General features: G+C 42.2%; 1 protein-coding gene and 1 long non-coding RNA gene across 16 annotated transcripts; one reads left to right on the top strand and one right to left on the bottom strand.

Moving 5' to 3' along the window:
• The first annotated feature begins 559 nt into the window (after positions 1 to 559).
• LOC123093551 (uncharacterized) lies at positions 560 to 14,729 on the top strand. 6 transcript variants are annotated; one of them, XR_006445390.1, is made up of 4 exons: positions 560 to 846; positions 924 to 1,198; positions 1,436 to 7,988; positions 14,444 to 14,729. XR_006445390.1 is itself a non-coding variant. In XM_044515535.1 (3 exons), the coding sequence occupies exons 1-3, from the start codon at positions 2,883 to 2,885 to the stop codon at positions 14,524 to 14,526; spliced, it is 432 nt and encodes a 143-aa protein (XP_044371470.1). In that variant the 5' UTR covers positions 2,517 to 2,882; the 3' UTR covers positions 14,527 to 14,729. The 6 variants fall into 6 exon arrangements, 1 of the variants encoding a protein (XP_044371470.1); XR_006445388.1 differs by lacking the exon at positions 14,444 to 14,729 and having other exon boundaries at positions 562 to 846; positions 1,436 to 2,902; positions 7,706 to 8,306; XR_006445392.1 differs by lacking the exon at positions 14,444 to 14,729 and having other exon boundaries at positions 565 to 846; positions 2,741 to 2,902; positions 7,706 to 8,306.
• LOC123093552 (uncharacterized) lies at positions 1,997 to 8,522 on the bottom strand. Of its 10 annotated transcripts, none has more exons than XR_006445398.1 (10): positions 8,297 to 8,522; positions 6,869 to 7,044; positions 6,323 to 6,625; positions 5,456 to 6,240; positions 4,796 to 5,066; positions 4,602 to 4,700; positions 4,441 to 4,500; positions 4,042 to 4,338; positions 3,583 to 3,901; positions 1,997 to 2,523 (listed from the first exon to the last, which is right to left on the bottom strand). It is a non-coding gene; the product is annotated as an uncharacterized lncRNA (long non-coding RNA). The 10 variants fall into 10 exon arrangements; XR_006445397.1 differs by having other exon boundaries at positions 3,583 to 4,338; positions 5,456 to 5,655; positions 5,913 to 6,240; XR_006445399.1 differs by having other exon boundaries at positions 3,583 to 4,338; positions 6,323 to 6,454; positions 6,528 to 6,625.
• Positions 14,730 to 15,032: the final 303 nt, after the last annotated feature.

The following is a 15,032-nucleotide window of genomic DNA, read 5'->3' as shown; positions in this document are numbered from 1 at the left end:
CAGTCAGGCCAGTCATTGTTACATCAGTGCGTATGTCGGAACTCATCACTTTCTATCTATGATGAAAGAAACATATATAATATATATAATAAAAATAAAAGTGAAACTAACCAACAATTTTATTTTGTAAAATAGAAAATCCATTTTTCATATTATCAAAAAAGATCTTGCATTTCTCTCGAAGCAAACAACCAACTATAATGTTCAATTGTACGTTCATATATAAATAAACAATCATCTGAAATTTCTTAAATCATTTTAATTTATTTGTATAGGCTAAGGAAAATTGTTCGACGAAAGATAAAAGCATGCAAGCAATTCAAAACAAACCAAGTATATTCGGTTTCTTCTCTCAAATTGTGTTTTTTTGTGTGATACTCTGAATATATCTAATAAGTATAAAAATATTTTTTTTGTATGATCCATGTTTAATTAATATGTATACACTTTAATATATACTCCTTCCGTTCCTAAATATAAGTCTTTGAAGAGGTTCCATACGTTTCAGTGTAAAATTCGTCACGTACAATTTTTTTGTTGTTTCCTAAACTACCCTCCCACCTCTCTCGTCCACTCTCGCTCACTCACCCACTCTCTGGCTCGCCCCAGTCGAATCCCTAGCTCGCCGCTGCCGCTGCCGCCTCTCCCTCGCACTCGTCGCCAGCGCCTCTCAGTCGCCCGTGTTGCCGGCGCCTCTCCCTCGCCCGCGTCGCTCTGCCTCTCCCTCTCGTGTCGTCGCCGCCACTCCATTGTCCCTCTCGTCGTCGGCCCTTCAGGACCCCATTTTTACTTTCCGACAGGTGGATCCGAAGCGCGGCGGCTCGACCTGCAACGCCGGCAGCTGCGGTACATCCCCCCTCCCTCCCTTGCTGCTGCTCATGCCCGACCAGGGCTTTAATCTGGAGCTCATTTAACTTGGCCAGGGCTTTAATCTGGAGCTCCATGGCGTCCCACAAGTGCGGCGGCCAGATGGAGCGGATTCATTGCTCCTGCGTGCACCGGGCGCTCCGCGGCCTCCTGTTCATCAGCAGCAACAAGGCCAACAACGTCTGGAGGGAGGTGCAGGGCAACTTCATCCCCTTCTGCTGCTGCCCAATGTCGAGGACGGTCCAGTAGCCGCCGCTCGTCCTGGCGGTGGACGACAGCTTCGTCGACTGCACCGTCATCTCCAAGATCCTCCGCAGCTCCAAATACAGAGGTGAGGCACCATCTCCATCTCACTCCATTCCATGACTGAATCTGAATGCACTGCAGCCTAGGCCAAGCAGACCTCAATGACTGTATCTGAATCTCTGTAAATCTGTATAAATCTTACTTCATGCACTTGTTGCAAGTCAATTCATCACCCTCCTCTCATTGGCAGCCAATTCTGAAACGTTTGCAAGTCAGTTCATCCTATTAACCTCGCCTGAATAAATGTTCTGAAGTGTTTTAGGTGGACACATTGCTGGAGCCGTGTGGCACTCCTAATGGTCTCAAGCATACTCCCGTAAAACATTTGGAGTACATTTGTTGGTTGAAGTACCAAGATATTTGTGGAACTTCATTGAAGGAGTAAAACATTTCCAGTACCAAGATTGCAGTAAATTTTGTGGAACTTCACTGCTTGAGACCATGTTAATGATGATGCTTGTGCAGTACCAAGATTCAGTATCAGTAGTCGAGTGTTGGTTGAAGTGACTGTTCAATTGTTCAGTGTTTGTTTTGTTATCTTCATTTCGGAAATTTATCTTTCCATTCCTTCTTACTTGTTCGTCATGTAGAGACTATACTGCTTTACTTCAGATAAGTTTTCTTTAAAACCAAATGAATTAGGACTTGCATTTTTTAATTTAGAGTTTATGCACCTAATTTAAAGTTTAATTTCCTAGTAGATTTTGAATGTCTTTTCTTGGTTCTCTACCAGAAAACACGGTACTCCATTTTCTGGTGATCACAAGATATAAATCTACTATTACCAGTACCATCATCTGGTGATCACAAAACCATTTGAAAATGATCAAAGTGTACTCCTTTTCTGTTAATATAGAGTACTGAAACTGAAAATGTGCATACTGAAACTGAAACTGGTCAAATGGAGTACAAAACCATTTGAAAACGATCAAGATGATCAAAATGGTCAAATGGAGTACTCCTTCTCAGTTAATGTAGAGTAGTTACAGTAATTATCACATCATCATGCCCTCTTTAATTGTCACTCAACTGTCACTAATCGAGTGTTGTTTACTCCAACAATTATCTTATTTTAATTGTCACTCCTACAAGCATTTCTTTCTCTTCTCTTTCTGGCTAATCACTCCACACAATTTAAATGATCATTCAAGTTCCTTTTGCAAATTCAAGTTTTGGTAATGAACTGCTTATAAGATGGACTATGTTCCTTTTGCCTCCCTTGTGAAGCAGTAGTTGTAGAGTACTCCTTTTCAAGATGTCACCAAGAGTGGCTCCGACCGAGTTATCACCAAGAGGGGGTCGGCACAGATTCGTCGCCTCCATATCTTCAAGCGTCATGGCTTGTCGGGGCTTGTAACGAAATAAAACAAAACATTATTATTTCTGTGAACTGTACACATTAAATAGATACTGGGCCAAAATCTAAATTTGAATCATGCGACCAGGTTAGGATGTGAATTCTGTTCCGTCAGCACTATTTTATCATGTATGATATTTTCTCATTCTTTCCCAGAACTTGTCTCTTTCCTTGTTTTGAACTGATGTTTTTTATATGGTTGCTTGACAGTATGAGCCAGAGCTATTTCCTGGTCTGATTTCTCCTGGGTGTACTATGCTTTCTAGTGTCTGATCTGATGGCAAGAATACTGTGTCGACGGTCAACCTGGACTGTAAATTGGATCTGAAAGCAATAGTTCTCCAGGCATGCAATGCAGAGTATAACCGCAAGGTAAAATCATTATCCTAAGGCATTCATAATGATGTTTGATTATTTTTTCTCTTATTCAGCTCTTGATGCTATATTTCCGAAAACATCCAAATTTTATCACTTTGCTAGCATCCAGTTTGATGATGCTACTAAATATCGAACCATCCAGCCTAACATAGTGAAGTCACTGCCCTTATATAAGAAACAAAATATTTAGTTCTTTGACCACAACAAGCCCAAGAACTGTTCACACTTGCAATCCTCTAATTTTTCTACTCCTAATAAAATGAGGAGAGACGCGACAAGCATTTCTGCTAAGATAAAGGGTGGTGCAGACCTGATTTATATATGTATATCCGGAACAACGACTCCCCGAGAATAAATGCCTCCGTCCCAAAATGTTTATATATGTTTTATGGACATTGCAACGTTAAAATGGAATAGCCTATGAGATACTCCCTCCGTCCCAAAATAAATGCCTTGCCATTTGATCGAACTTCTCTAAACCTTGTACTCGTACTACATTCAATTTTTTTTTGCACACATGATAAATTTTGACATTCGCCGGTGAGGAAAGGACATCAAAAGCTGCTACTATATACTGGGTTAAGTGGACGGAACAAAAATCACAAATCTATACCAAAATAATTTGTATATAGCCATAAAACAAAATCCTTTGCAAGAAGATGCTACGTACATACCTTGACCTACATCAGCAGCAGCAGCCAAACACCAACAGAGAGCACCTTCAATGAGCAGACTAAGCAGCATGTGGCGAGGGGAAGTGGCACCACTTGACCACCATACAACACTCATCATCAGGTCAATGTCCACACTACCCAAGCCTCAAACTCTAGGTTCATCTCTTTTGTCAATCTGTTGAGTTGAATTGATGCTCTTGGTTAGTGAGAGACAAGATCCATGGAGGTTGATTGGGTACAGGGGTTAGAACTTGGTCTCGAACTTGGTGTCGGGACGATGTGGGCGCAGCCGGGCCGTAAACCATCAACAACCATATTCCTTGTGTTGAAAACATAGTCATGTACCCTTGTAAATACAATCATAATAAACCTGCTCTAATGTCGGTCACTACCCGTCTCAATTCCCCTAACTCGAGGTTGCAACTTGCAACTTCAAGAATCATTCTAATAAAATCATACCGTGAGTGTTTTGCCATCAGGGGCGATATCCCTGTCATGGAAGCACCACCTGTCAACTCCAAGCTTCTTCATGAACTCGAATTGAGATATCACCGAAACAGAAATCGAAGCATAAGTTGTTGATTCCAGCCATGGACCTAAGACACAAGATCAGGTAATTCCCATACTTCTTCTCTTAGCCATGGCCAGGGAATTTGTGCCATCCTCCCAAGGCCAGTTCTTTGTAGGTGAACCAAAAGGATCTCCTCCAGTACCCCGAAACATATGCCAGAATGCCACACTGAACCGCAACCTAACCTGTAGCACAAAACAAATATATAATCCTAGTGCAGCACATAATGTACAAGTAAATTAAAAGGATATATACCAAAAAGACATAGTTATGCAAATCATACTTACATTTTCTTTACAAGAATCACTTCCTCCGCGTTACACCACTTGTAAGAAAGCTTCCTCTTGCTAGTAGGACCATGTAGTACATTTTTTCAAAAACAAATGTTAAACTGGAAGCAACCTTTTAACAACAATTAATCTGTTCAGTTCAAGGTCAATGGCCTCACCTCATAGTTGATCTTGGTAAAGCCCAGGAAGAACTCGCCCTCCCAATCATCGGAAGAGGCATCGCCGCACTTGGCGTCTATGTCGGCTCAGCAGGTTACCTGTGCGGCGATTTGCAAGGAGCAACCAAATCAGAACCATGATCGTGTTAAGTTCATAGATCAAATCATGGGCATCATTCAGAGCAGAAAATTACCACAAAGTTAGCAATCCCCCGCTCACTGCAGCATACGGACCACAAAGAAGGAAAATAAGAAGTTGGGCCAGAACACCCGCATCACGAAATCGGTCACCAAGAACAGCACACACTGCTCACTGGATCGATGGGCTCCGGGTGTTGTCTCTCCTCTACCTGGTCTCCCGGCGTCCTCTGGATTCTGCTCCACCATCTCGATCGTCTCCCTTGGCGCCGAATTCTACACACCTCCCATCATTCTCCTCCTCCCATGTGCTCCAGAGTACCCAATCTGCACGTGATTTAGACAGACTAAAAATTCGGTTCACGTTCTTGCGACAAACTAAAAAGTACAGTATATAGTTCATCATCTAGATGGTTCAAAGACATAGTAAAAATAAAAATACAACATGAATACTTGTGTTGTGAAAACATTGATCAGTTGACCAAACAAATAGTGAAGCCTTGAATCTTTCTTAGCACATCAAACAAATCTCTGTCGGTATCTCCTCTCTAAATAAGTATTATTTTACGGATATCTCAGAATAAGATTACCCCAAAAGAGTGCCCCAACAGTATCTCAATCTCATACAAAAAGCACATAACATACAAAAACCTGGATGGCCCGCAATGAGTCTGCGTTGGCTCCTGAAGGGGATCGGCGTGACCGTGCGTTCATACCAGATGGCTCCTGAAGGGGATCGACGTCGGCTCCTGAACGTTGCAAAGGGATCAACGATGGCAAGGGGATCGGTGGCTTCAAATGGTTGCAGCCTTCGTAGCGACGGAACCGGCGCCCGGGAAGGGATCTGCTAGGTACCTCGACGGGATCGGCGCCCGCGAAGGGATCCAGGGGTAGATGGCTCTAGGATCACTATTACCTGATAACAGAACCATTTGAAAATGATCAAAATGTACTCTTTTTCAGTTAATATAGAGTACTGAAACTGAAAATGTGCATACTGAAACTGAAACTGATCAAATGGAGTACAAAACCATTTGAAAACGATCAAGATGATTAAAATGGTCAAATGGAGTACTCCTTCACTGTCTCAAACTACCAACTGAGACATTAGGAGTAGAGATCCGTCGAAGTCTGATGAGGCGACATTAGACAGCTCGACGGGTATTCTTCTACCTCTGGCGAACTCGAAGGTGACATTGGATGTTTCGTTGAAAATTGAAATTTCGACGGGACTTGATGGATTTTCTGGTCCAAGTATGCATCCTGATGGAGATTCCGGCCATGGACCCTTCCTTCTTATAGCAGCGAAGTCCAATTCGGGTCGGGCACTACATTGATTTGTGTTTTCTTCACTGTCTCAAAGAAGAATTATTTGTTCAATGTCGACCCGTGAGAGGGCTTCATGGTTTAAAGATTGTCCCGCCAGTATGTCTCTCCTGATCTGTGTGCATAATCAGAGAAGGGATTGTGTAAATTGATTTTGTGGGAGCCTCCCTGAACACTGCAAGATTAAGGTTAGAAATTATCCATTTAAGTTCATCGGTATCAACTACTACATCTGAAAGGAAGATAAAAATTATTACCAGATACTGTCGACGCGCTAGGGCGTCCTGCTCAGCCCCTTCTGGCACTCGTCCTCGCTGAGCACCACCAGCAGCGGGCGCACCACCGGCACCATGGCGTCTCCTCCTCACGACGCCTCAGCGCTGCACGCCCTAACAGGATATCCTCCTCTGCCTCGTTATAGGTATCAATAGTTAAAATGCAGGTTTGAACGTATCAGCATACCATTGAGACAAAGAAGAAAAGACTTCACCCCAGTCCCCTTATCTTGCGCTTGCTCCGATGTTGATTTGGAACCAGCCTCTCTAGCAGACAGAGAATCCCTGTCAATAACAGCCTCTCAAGTCTCAAAGTACATACTAATAAAATCCTTATCAAGTACTCCCTCTGTAAACTAATATAAGAGCGTTTAGATCACTACTTTAGTATTCTAAACGCTCTTATATTAGTTTACGGAGGGAGTAATTTTCTTGTTTCCATAATCGATCATGAAACTACTGTAGCAGCATGAACAGTCAATCCCCATTAGTAGTGCACACACAGAAATACATAGCACATACTCTTACCATCTCTCACACATTAGTAGTGCAGAAACCCACATTAGTTGTTTGCTTCTGATCACAGGCAGTCCTCTCCCTCAAACAAATACAACTTTACGAATTGGGCTGCATATAATTAGGAGAACGTTATGGACCTCAAGGTGGTTGCAGAAATTTATCAGTTCAACCTCCCTTCCACCATTCTGTTAAGACATACCAAAAAATTGCTTAGCCGTGAATTTCATCCAGCATCTAACAAATTCAGAGTAAAACTTGAGAACACAACATCATATAATCAACTCGTACAGGGGACCAAGATGACAATCGTGGATCAGGAATATAGTAGTAAGGGGACCAAGATGACATTCGTGGCCTCACACAGCCGGTGACGGTGATCTTTGAACCCCACTCATGGGGCCGTGCAATGCAACCACACCACCGGCCATCGGATCGGATCGGAACAGATGGAATCGAATCGAAGTAGCGAACATACCAGGAGCGCCAGATCCGAGTAGGGATAGCCGTGACTGGAGCAGGTGGCTCGGCTAGACGGCCCTAGAGCGGGAGATTGGATGATTTGCCCCATTTTACTTGGACATTAGATGATTTGCCCCACTTTACATAGGATTAGATCATTTGCCCCACTTTTCATTTTTCTTTTGATGATTTGCCCTTTTCAATTACTGTATTCATTTTCGAATTTCTATCCCTTTTTCATCATGTGAAAAGACAAAGTTGCCCCTGTGGCTGATTTACAATTCTTCTGTAATCTCCTCTGCTTTTGGACTGGTCCTAATTCCATCGACGAGCTCACCATTCTCCAGTTCAACGCCTTTCCTCTCTTCTTCATTCCCCAATACTCAGAGAAAGCTACTGGAGGAGGCCGACCAGGGCACCTTGGCCCCCATGTTGGCAGCAGCGGCCCGGCGCGGCAGCTCCCGCTGCAGATCGTCGGCCCGGCGCGGCGGCTCCCGCTGCAGATCGTCGGTCCGGTGCGGCGGCTCCCGCTGCAGCTCCTCGGCCCGGGGAGGCGGCTCCGGTTGCAGCTCTGCCGCCCACCGCGGCGCCTCCCGCTGCAGCTCGGCGGATCAGCGGGTCCCGGAGCTCCCGCTGCAACTCGGAGCTGCAGATGGTGCGCTCGTTGCTGGTAAAAACTAAGTTCTTTCAGTGATTCATAGATTTATAATTTTTTGTGTGTGAGCTCGTTGCGTTGCCAGTAATAGCCATGGCTGGGCGACAGTGTTGATAGTACTAATTACCCTAGCAGCTCGTACTGCTTCAGTCATGGAGCTGGGTACATTGTATAAAACACTTCGTTCAGTTATCTCCCCCAGATGCTTCAGAGTTTAATTGTATCACACTGAAAATTGTTAGCAAATTCTTTAGGACTAGCATTAAACATCGACTCAATCTCGTAATTAGAACACCTCTTTAGAAGGGGAATCGGATACTAACCAGAATAAGCAGAGATCGCAAGCGAATAGCCCATGGCCACCAGCGTGAACGTGGCCAGCAATACGTAGAAGACGTCCAGAACGCCACCGGCACTAGAGGTGGCCGGCATGGGCAGCGGCTGGTCGATGTAGAAACCGTCGGCACAGCCTCGCGGTGGCCGATGGTGGAGATCGGTCTTCCAGCCCCTTAGCACGACTTTTGGATCGGGCAGTTGGGTCGATGGCACTCCTTCTGCTAGTTTTTCTTACGTGCTATCTTTCTACTTTTTATATCAAGTGCTGGGGCTGGGGACCGGGTCCAAAACCGTTGGTTTAGAGGCCTCCGATCAAGGCTCCTACGTGAAAAGGTATGGGGTCAAAACCTTCTGGTTTCTCTTGGGTTGTTACCTGAGATCAAGTTCCAACATTCTCCCCCTTGATTGTAAGGTTAACAAACATCATAAACCCGCTCGTAATAGAAATACCTACCAAAGTAAGGTGTCACAGTGACCTATCAAATGACACTGAAACTCAGTACTTATAGTATATCATTCTATCTTGAAACGGAAAACATAACACTTTATGGGAGTTGGATTATTCAACGGTCGTTATTTCCAGGATCAACAAGACTTTCCAACAACCCATGCTAGCAACATAATGATACATTGGGTGGTAAGTCTATGATAAACGGATCCGTAAAACATTCAGACGTACTCATACGCTCAACTTCAATAGCTTGATCCTGGACTCTATCTTTCACAACACAAACATATTGTCAATGGTTTTGGCAGTGCCATTTGACTTGTTGTTACTCGCATAGAAAATTGCATGTTCATATTGCAGTAGGTGGTTTAGAAATGCTGTCTACCACCATCATTTCGGGAATAAAACTTATTTGACATACAACCTGCTCAACAGCCTCTTAGCATGCCACATGATAAATTGCATCATTACCGATGCCATCGGTGTCATTATGGAGCTTTTCCACGATATAGCTCCATACGCGAAGGTGGGGGTGTAACATAACGTGGAAACTTAATATCCACACACCTCGCAAAAACAATGTTTGAGTAACCTATGATATCGAGGTTACGATACTCAGTGAGCATGTAAACTTTAATGCCTTGATTTACTGCAAGACTTTTAGTTGGCTTTCCTAGTGGTCCATTTCTGGGCTTACTTGTACATTTGCCAAGTATCCCCGATCATAAATAGGGCACATTCATACTTGAATACTTGTACTGCTTCTGACAGCTGAAGCATAGGTAAACAACATTATCTGATCAGTTCATAATGGTTCCTTGGACACTAAGATGCCCATTTTTTATGGCCCTTAACTTTAATAGCAGGTGAGACAGAGTACTAGTACATAATTATTTTTCTTTTGTACTCTACCGACGTATGTCATAATAATAAGACTTATACTCCTTTTGGACCAATATCTTGATGAAACTCAATACTAGCAAAGTATGAGGCATCACCAAGACTTGTACTCATAAATAGAAGATAGATATTTCTTGGCTCGCCAAGAATATTTCATCTTCACAAGGTAGTAAGCTTACTCCCCCTCAACTTATGGTATGAGTGTCTCAATGCTCGTCTTATTTCATAACTGTATTTGAACAACATGCTTTATGTCAACTTTATCTTCATAACGAAATCTTATGGTTGAGTCATACATACATTTTAACCAAGGTAACACAAGAGCATGTTATAATAATAACACAAGCATCACAACAACTCACTAAGGAAACTCTATTGAGTTTCATTGGTCATTAGAGCTCATAATTTTCATCCTATATGGAAGCAAGGCACTAAGATGATCATTCACACACATTATCAAGCATAGAGAAATTGTTAAGGCTCAACATTAAGCCCCGCAATAGAAATTTCTTCTAAACTTACCTGATGCATATGAACAAAAATCTAACGGAGTTATCTTTAAGATTCATGTCCATACGCTCCAGGTTCCGTGATAAATCACTTTAGAAGATGGAAAAATAAATTCAAAAGTTTGATGGCAATCATCTCAGCTCTAAACCACAACACCGTTGGGCAGAAGATGGAAAAGAACTTCATGATTTGCAACTCATGATTATAAAATGACGTTGGTCAAAAAAATAACCATGAGCCACATGGTACTGACAAACTTGCCACTTGAGTGAAGTGTGACACATGATTACAAACGACGTTGGTCAGAAATATAACCACAAGTCACATCATAATCATCATTAGATTAGCAAGCTTGCCACTTTAAATCTTAATGTGTGCTTCATAGTTCTTATAAGGGAGCAAGTACATGTAATTCTTCTAAAAAGGAAGTAAGGACATTCATGTGATCTTTCAAACACTATAATAATTCATTCTCCAAAATAGGACTTCTTGTTGGTTCCATCCTACTCGGAGAATTTAATACATTCACCATTTCCCATATTCAATGAGACATTCCATTCCCCCTTTTGAAATGTGGTAAGCATGACTACAATTTCGACGAGGTCTCATTATTCACTTACATCATAAGAGTGCCATGGCACATTTATTACAAACAATACATTTATAAATATTCTCACCACATGGTAAGACCATCATCGAAAGGTTGCATTACGAAGAACAAAAGGTTCATATGAATAAACAAAATGTCTTCAAATGCTTTATTCTTTATTGTCCTCGTAGCAAAACTCCTTAAAGCCTATCTTTAATGGGTAAAACATCTTCAAAATGTTCCTCAATAAAGACAAAATACTAATTGGCATATGAAGGAGGTGGTATGTTTCATAATAAGAAATGAACATCGCTTTGACTTCTCCCACTTCATAGCTTTTAGGTCATAATATTCCTCCCCCTCAACGGAATTTACAATAGAAACTCTAGGAGCCTCTTCATATAGTGCACGATGAAGGTCAAAAATCTCCATCATGAATAGAGTCCTTCCCTTCCAATTTAAAGATTAGCCCTAGTCTTCAAATAAATGAACTCTACTTTATGGTCCATTGTTGAAAACAAGGACAATTTTTTTTATGAGCATCATCATGAAACATCAAACATAATCTTGAATGATCTCAATCAAAAGAGGCTAATCATGTTCTAATATGTATCACCATTGGGTTGAAAAATGAAAAAAAAACACTCCGCATCCCAAAAAGTGGGACATGACAATAATCAACGTTGGTCGGAATACTGTCATATACCATAAAACATATGCTCATAAATGAAATCTCTAATCAAAGCTTTATGTTTTGACTCCAGAAACTTAGAATCATAAAATGATCAGCGAACTTATGTGCTAAATTAATAGCCATATAATTAACATAAAGTACCAATAAATGATGCAATCCAGTGTGTTATCAGACACATGAAGTTATAATTTATCACTGGTCATCTTGCATTAAACTTGACATTATAATTTCAATAACATCAACAAAATATGTCAAGTTTATGATTAAAAACTTCAGTTACATGATAACAAAACTATCATTCTTTTAAACATTCTAATCATGGCATTTAACAGAGTAGACAACAGATTGACATCCTCATTGACAATGACACCATAACATTCTGCAAACAAAATTTGGAAATTGCACCGTGTTTTCACCAAATAATAACATTTGGTGAACTTTTAATTGTCAACAATTGAGAAAACATGACCATGATATCACATTAAAACTATCTAGACATCCTTATTTAGAGAATCATCACGCTGAGTTTTCATCACCTTTTATGAGTGCATGCCAAAGGACAAAAAAATGCACATGGCATAATACTTTAACATCATGTCTCGTCATTATTAGGCTGCATAGTGCGTTGCGGAAAAACGAACCACACAACCAGTAATTAACATTTTCTTTAGGGTGGCCTCAGCCCATTAGAGATGATCACAACATAAATCTCATGCTACAAATAAAATTTTGAAAAAAGATGTCCATAAAAAATGCTATAATTTTTTTTTGAAACAAACTTTAAAGAGTCACACATAATCATGCTCAAAATCAAGGTCATCTCATAATGTTCGTAACTCAACATTAAAATGCTATAAAAATGGCATCAACATTAATCTTGTAGCACTATACCCCCCCTTCAAATTCAAACATTTCCCGATATAAACAGTGCATACAACATTATTTGAAAATTTGTAAACTTCATAAATAGCACTGGAAAAAAAAGTCTAACTAGTTCATCTTACAAATGGACCACATCAGTCTCATATTAAATATCAATTTACAATACTAATCCTCAGCATTTGTTGATATTTAAAATGATATTCCACATTAAATGACACAAAAAGACATTAATAAAACATGTCAAAAGAATCTGAATAAAATTTCTAGTTGGTTCCATTTTATTCAGAAAACATGTTAAACATAAAATCAGGCACTTTAAATCTTTTTAAACAGTGCAAAAAACATTTTAAGCATTACAAAATATAATAGCACTTAATTAAAAAAGACTTAAATTCGGCTCAAAAGCGCTTGCGGCCCATCAGGAAATTCCGCCCGAGCGGGGCGTTAGATAAAATAAAAGCAGCCATAGGCCTAATCAAAACTTGAGTCGGGGCCCTTAGAAGAAGTTGGTCCATTAGGCTCCCGTGGTCCATTTACTTCCCCGCATTGATCCCCTCCGTCAGATCAAATCGAACGGCCAGGAATCGGCGCAGTCGGAACAAAATTGTCGGCCCGTCTAACCCTAATCCCCATTCATTCCCTCCTCCCCCGATTTCCCCGCGGCGAGCGAGAGCGGCGGCGCTGCCGCCGATTGTGACGCGCGCCCATCACCACGGCGACGCGGTGGGCTTGTTCGCCGGCGCGCGCGTGCATCGACGAGACGGTGCGCGCGGCGTCGTCGAACTCGCCCTCTCCGCGTCGTGCGCGTGGTCTTTTTTGTGGAGCTGGTGGAGGTGAATTGCCGTTGGCCATGAAAAAAAAAGGGGATGGCGGTAAAGCGCGGCATGGAAGCCGCACTTGCTCGTCGTCCATTAGGCTGGGAAGCGCCGGAAAACATGATGTGTGGTTGTACGCCGGCGTTCCGGCCGCCATAAAGTACGCCGGTGCCGCGTGATTTGAGGAGGTGACGACGGCGCACATGCCACTCCGGCCATGTGCTTCTAGTCCATCAGTTCGGCAGCGACCAAGAGATTGTGGTGCTGCGGGCGTTAAGTTTGCGCACATCGGCTATTGCCATGGCACGGAGGCTGCGCGGCCCGACGCACATATATAGGTAAGTCTTGATCTTCAATCTGGGGATTTTATTGCTTTCGAATTTCGAAAAATCGGGGATTTGGGTTTCATAAAATTGGGTAAAATTTGGGATTTCTGCAATTCGCTATTCACCTCCTTCTAATTGCTTAAACAGGCCTTAACATCCTAATTACATTAACTTAATCTCAAAACATCAGCAGTATTCCACAAACCATAACAGAACTGTACATGATCATGTTTTAGCCCTAACCCGTATCAACTAGACCTTAACCTTAAGAAATTGACCATAAACAAGGGTCACTAATTTAGGATAATTAAACCTTTAACATGCACTTATCTTAAAACAGAGAACATCAGGACTTACACAAGATCATTAACTTAAAAACATCATGAAAACCTGATTAGGGTTCTAACTGAGATTAACTAGCTCATGATACCAATGTTAGCAAATTCTTTAGGACTAGCATTAAACATCGACTCAATCTCGTAATTAGAACACCTCTTTAGAAGGGGAATCGGATACTAACCAGAATAAGCAGAGATCGCAAGCGAATAGCCCATGGCCACCAGCGTGAACGTGGCCAGCAATACGTAGAAGACGTCCAGAACGCCACCGGCACTAGAGGTGGCCGGCATGGGCAGCGGCTGGTCGATGTAGAAACCGTCGGCACAGCCTCGCGGTGGCCGATGGTGGAGATCGGTCTTCCAGCCCCTTAGCACGACTTTTGGATCGGGCAGTTGGGTCGATGGCACTCCTTCTGCTAGTTTTTCTTACGTGCTATCTTTCTACTTTTTATATCAAGTGCTGGGGCTGGGGACCGGGTCCAAAACCGTTGGTTTAGAGGCCTCCGATCAAGGCTCCTACGTGAAAAGGTATGGGGTCAAAACCTTCTGGTTTCTCTTGGGTTGTTACCTGAGATCAAGTTCCAACAAAAATATATATGCTTCATCTCTTGCTGAATCTCCTTCAGTCACAGGTGAGAGATCTATATATATGCGGTGGATCTGCCTCTCCACTAGCCATGAACATGACGACGCAAGCAACAGAATCAATCTATGATTTGTGAGTACCTGGTTCCGTTGGGTACAACCATGTAAAGAAAGTAGATATGATTTGTTCCCTGTTAATTAGTTGCTTCAGTTGGACATGGCTTGTAAAGAAAAAAGATTTGTACGGTATCAAACTGTAAATCAGCCACAGGGGCAACTATGTCTTTTCGCATGGAGAAAAAAGCAATAAATATTCAAAAATGATTACAGTAATTGAAAAGGGCAAATCATCAAAAGAAAAATGAAAAGTGGGGCAAATGATCTAATCCTATGTAAAGTGGGGCAAATCATCTAATGCCCAAGTAAAATGGGGCAAATCATCCAATTTCCCCCCTAGAGCAGGGGCGAGGCAGGCGAAGGGAGGGGCAACAGCGGAGCAAGGCGGCTGGGGACGGTGGCGGGCTAAAGAGAGGACCAAGCGACATCGAGCGATAGGAGAGGCGAGACCGAGGGAGAGGGAGGAGTTGGATCGAGCGATTTTTCGTGTTACGTGCGAAGGGGCCTCGTCACTGGTTA

Source organism: Triticum aestivum, chromosome 4B (genome assembly GCF_018294505.1).
Source record: "Triticum aestivum cultivar Chinese Spring chromosome 4B, IWGSC CS RefSeq v2.1, whole genome shotgun sequence".
NCBI classification, from domain to species: domain Eukaryota; kingdom Viridiplantae; phylum Streptophyta; class Magnoliopsida; order Poales; family Poaceae; genus Triticum; species Triticum aestivum.
This window is presented reverse-complemented; position numbering and strand designations above follow the sequence as displayed.

Excerpts from the sequence above, each read along its gene's own strand:
- LOC123093551 (XM_044515535.1), top strand. The coding sequence starts at position 2,883 with ATGCAGAGTATAACCGCAAG. Across the intron at positions 2,903-7,665 it reads ATGCAGAGTATAACCGCAAG|TTCAACGCCTTTCCTCTCTT; the intron begins GTAAAATCATTA and ends ACCATTCTCCAG. Across the intron at positions 7,989-14,437 it reads AGATGGTGCGCTCGTTGCTG|TCACAGGTGAGAGATCTATA; the intron begins GTAAAAACTAAG and ends AATCTCCTTCAG.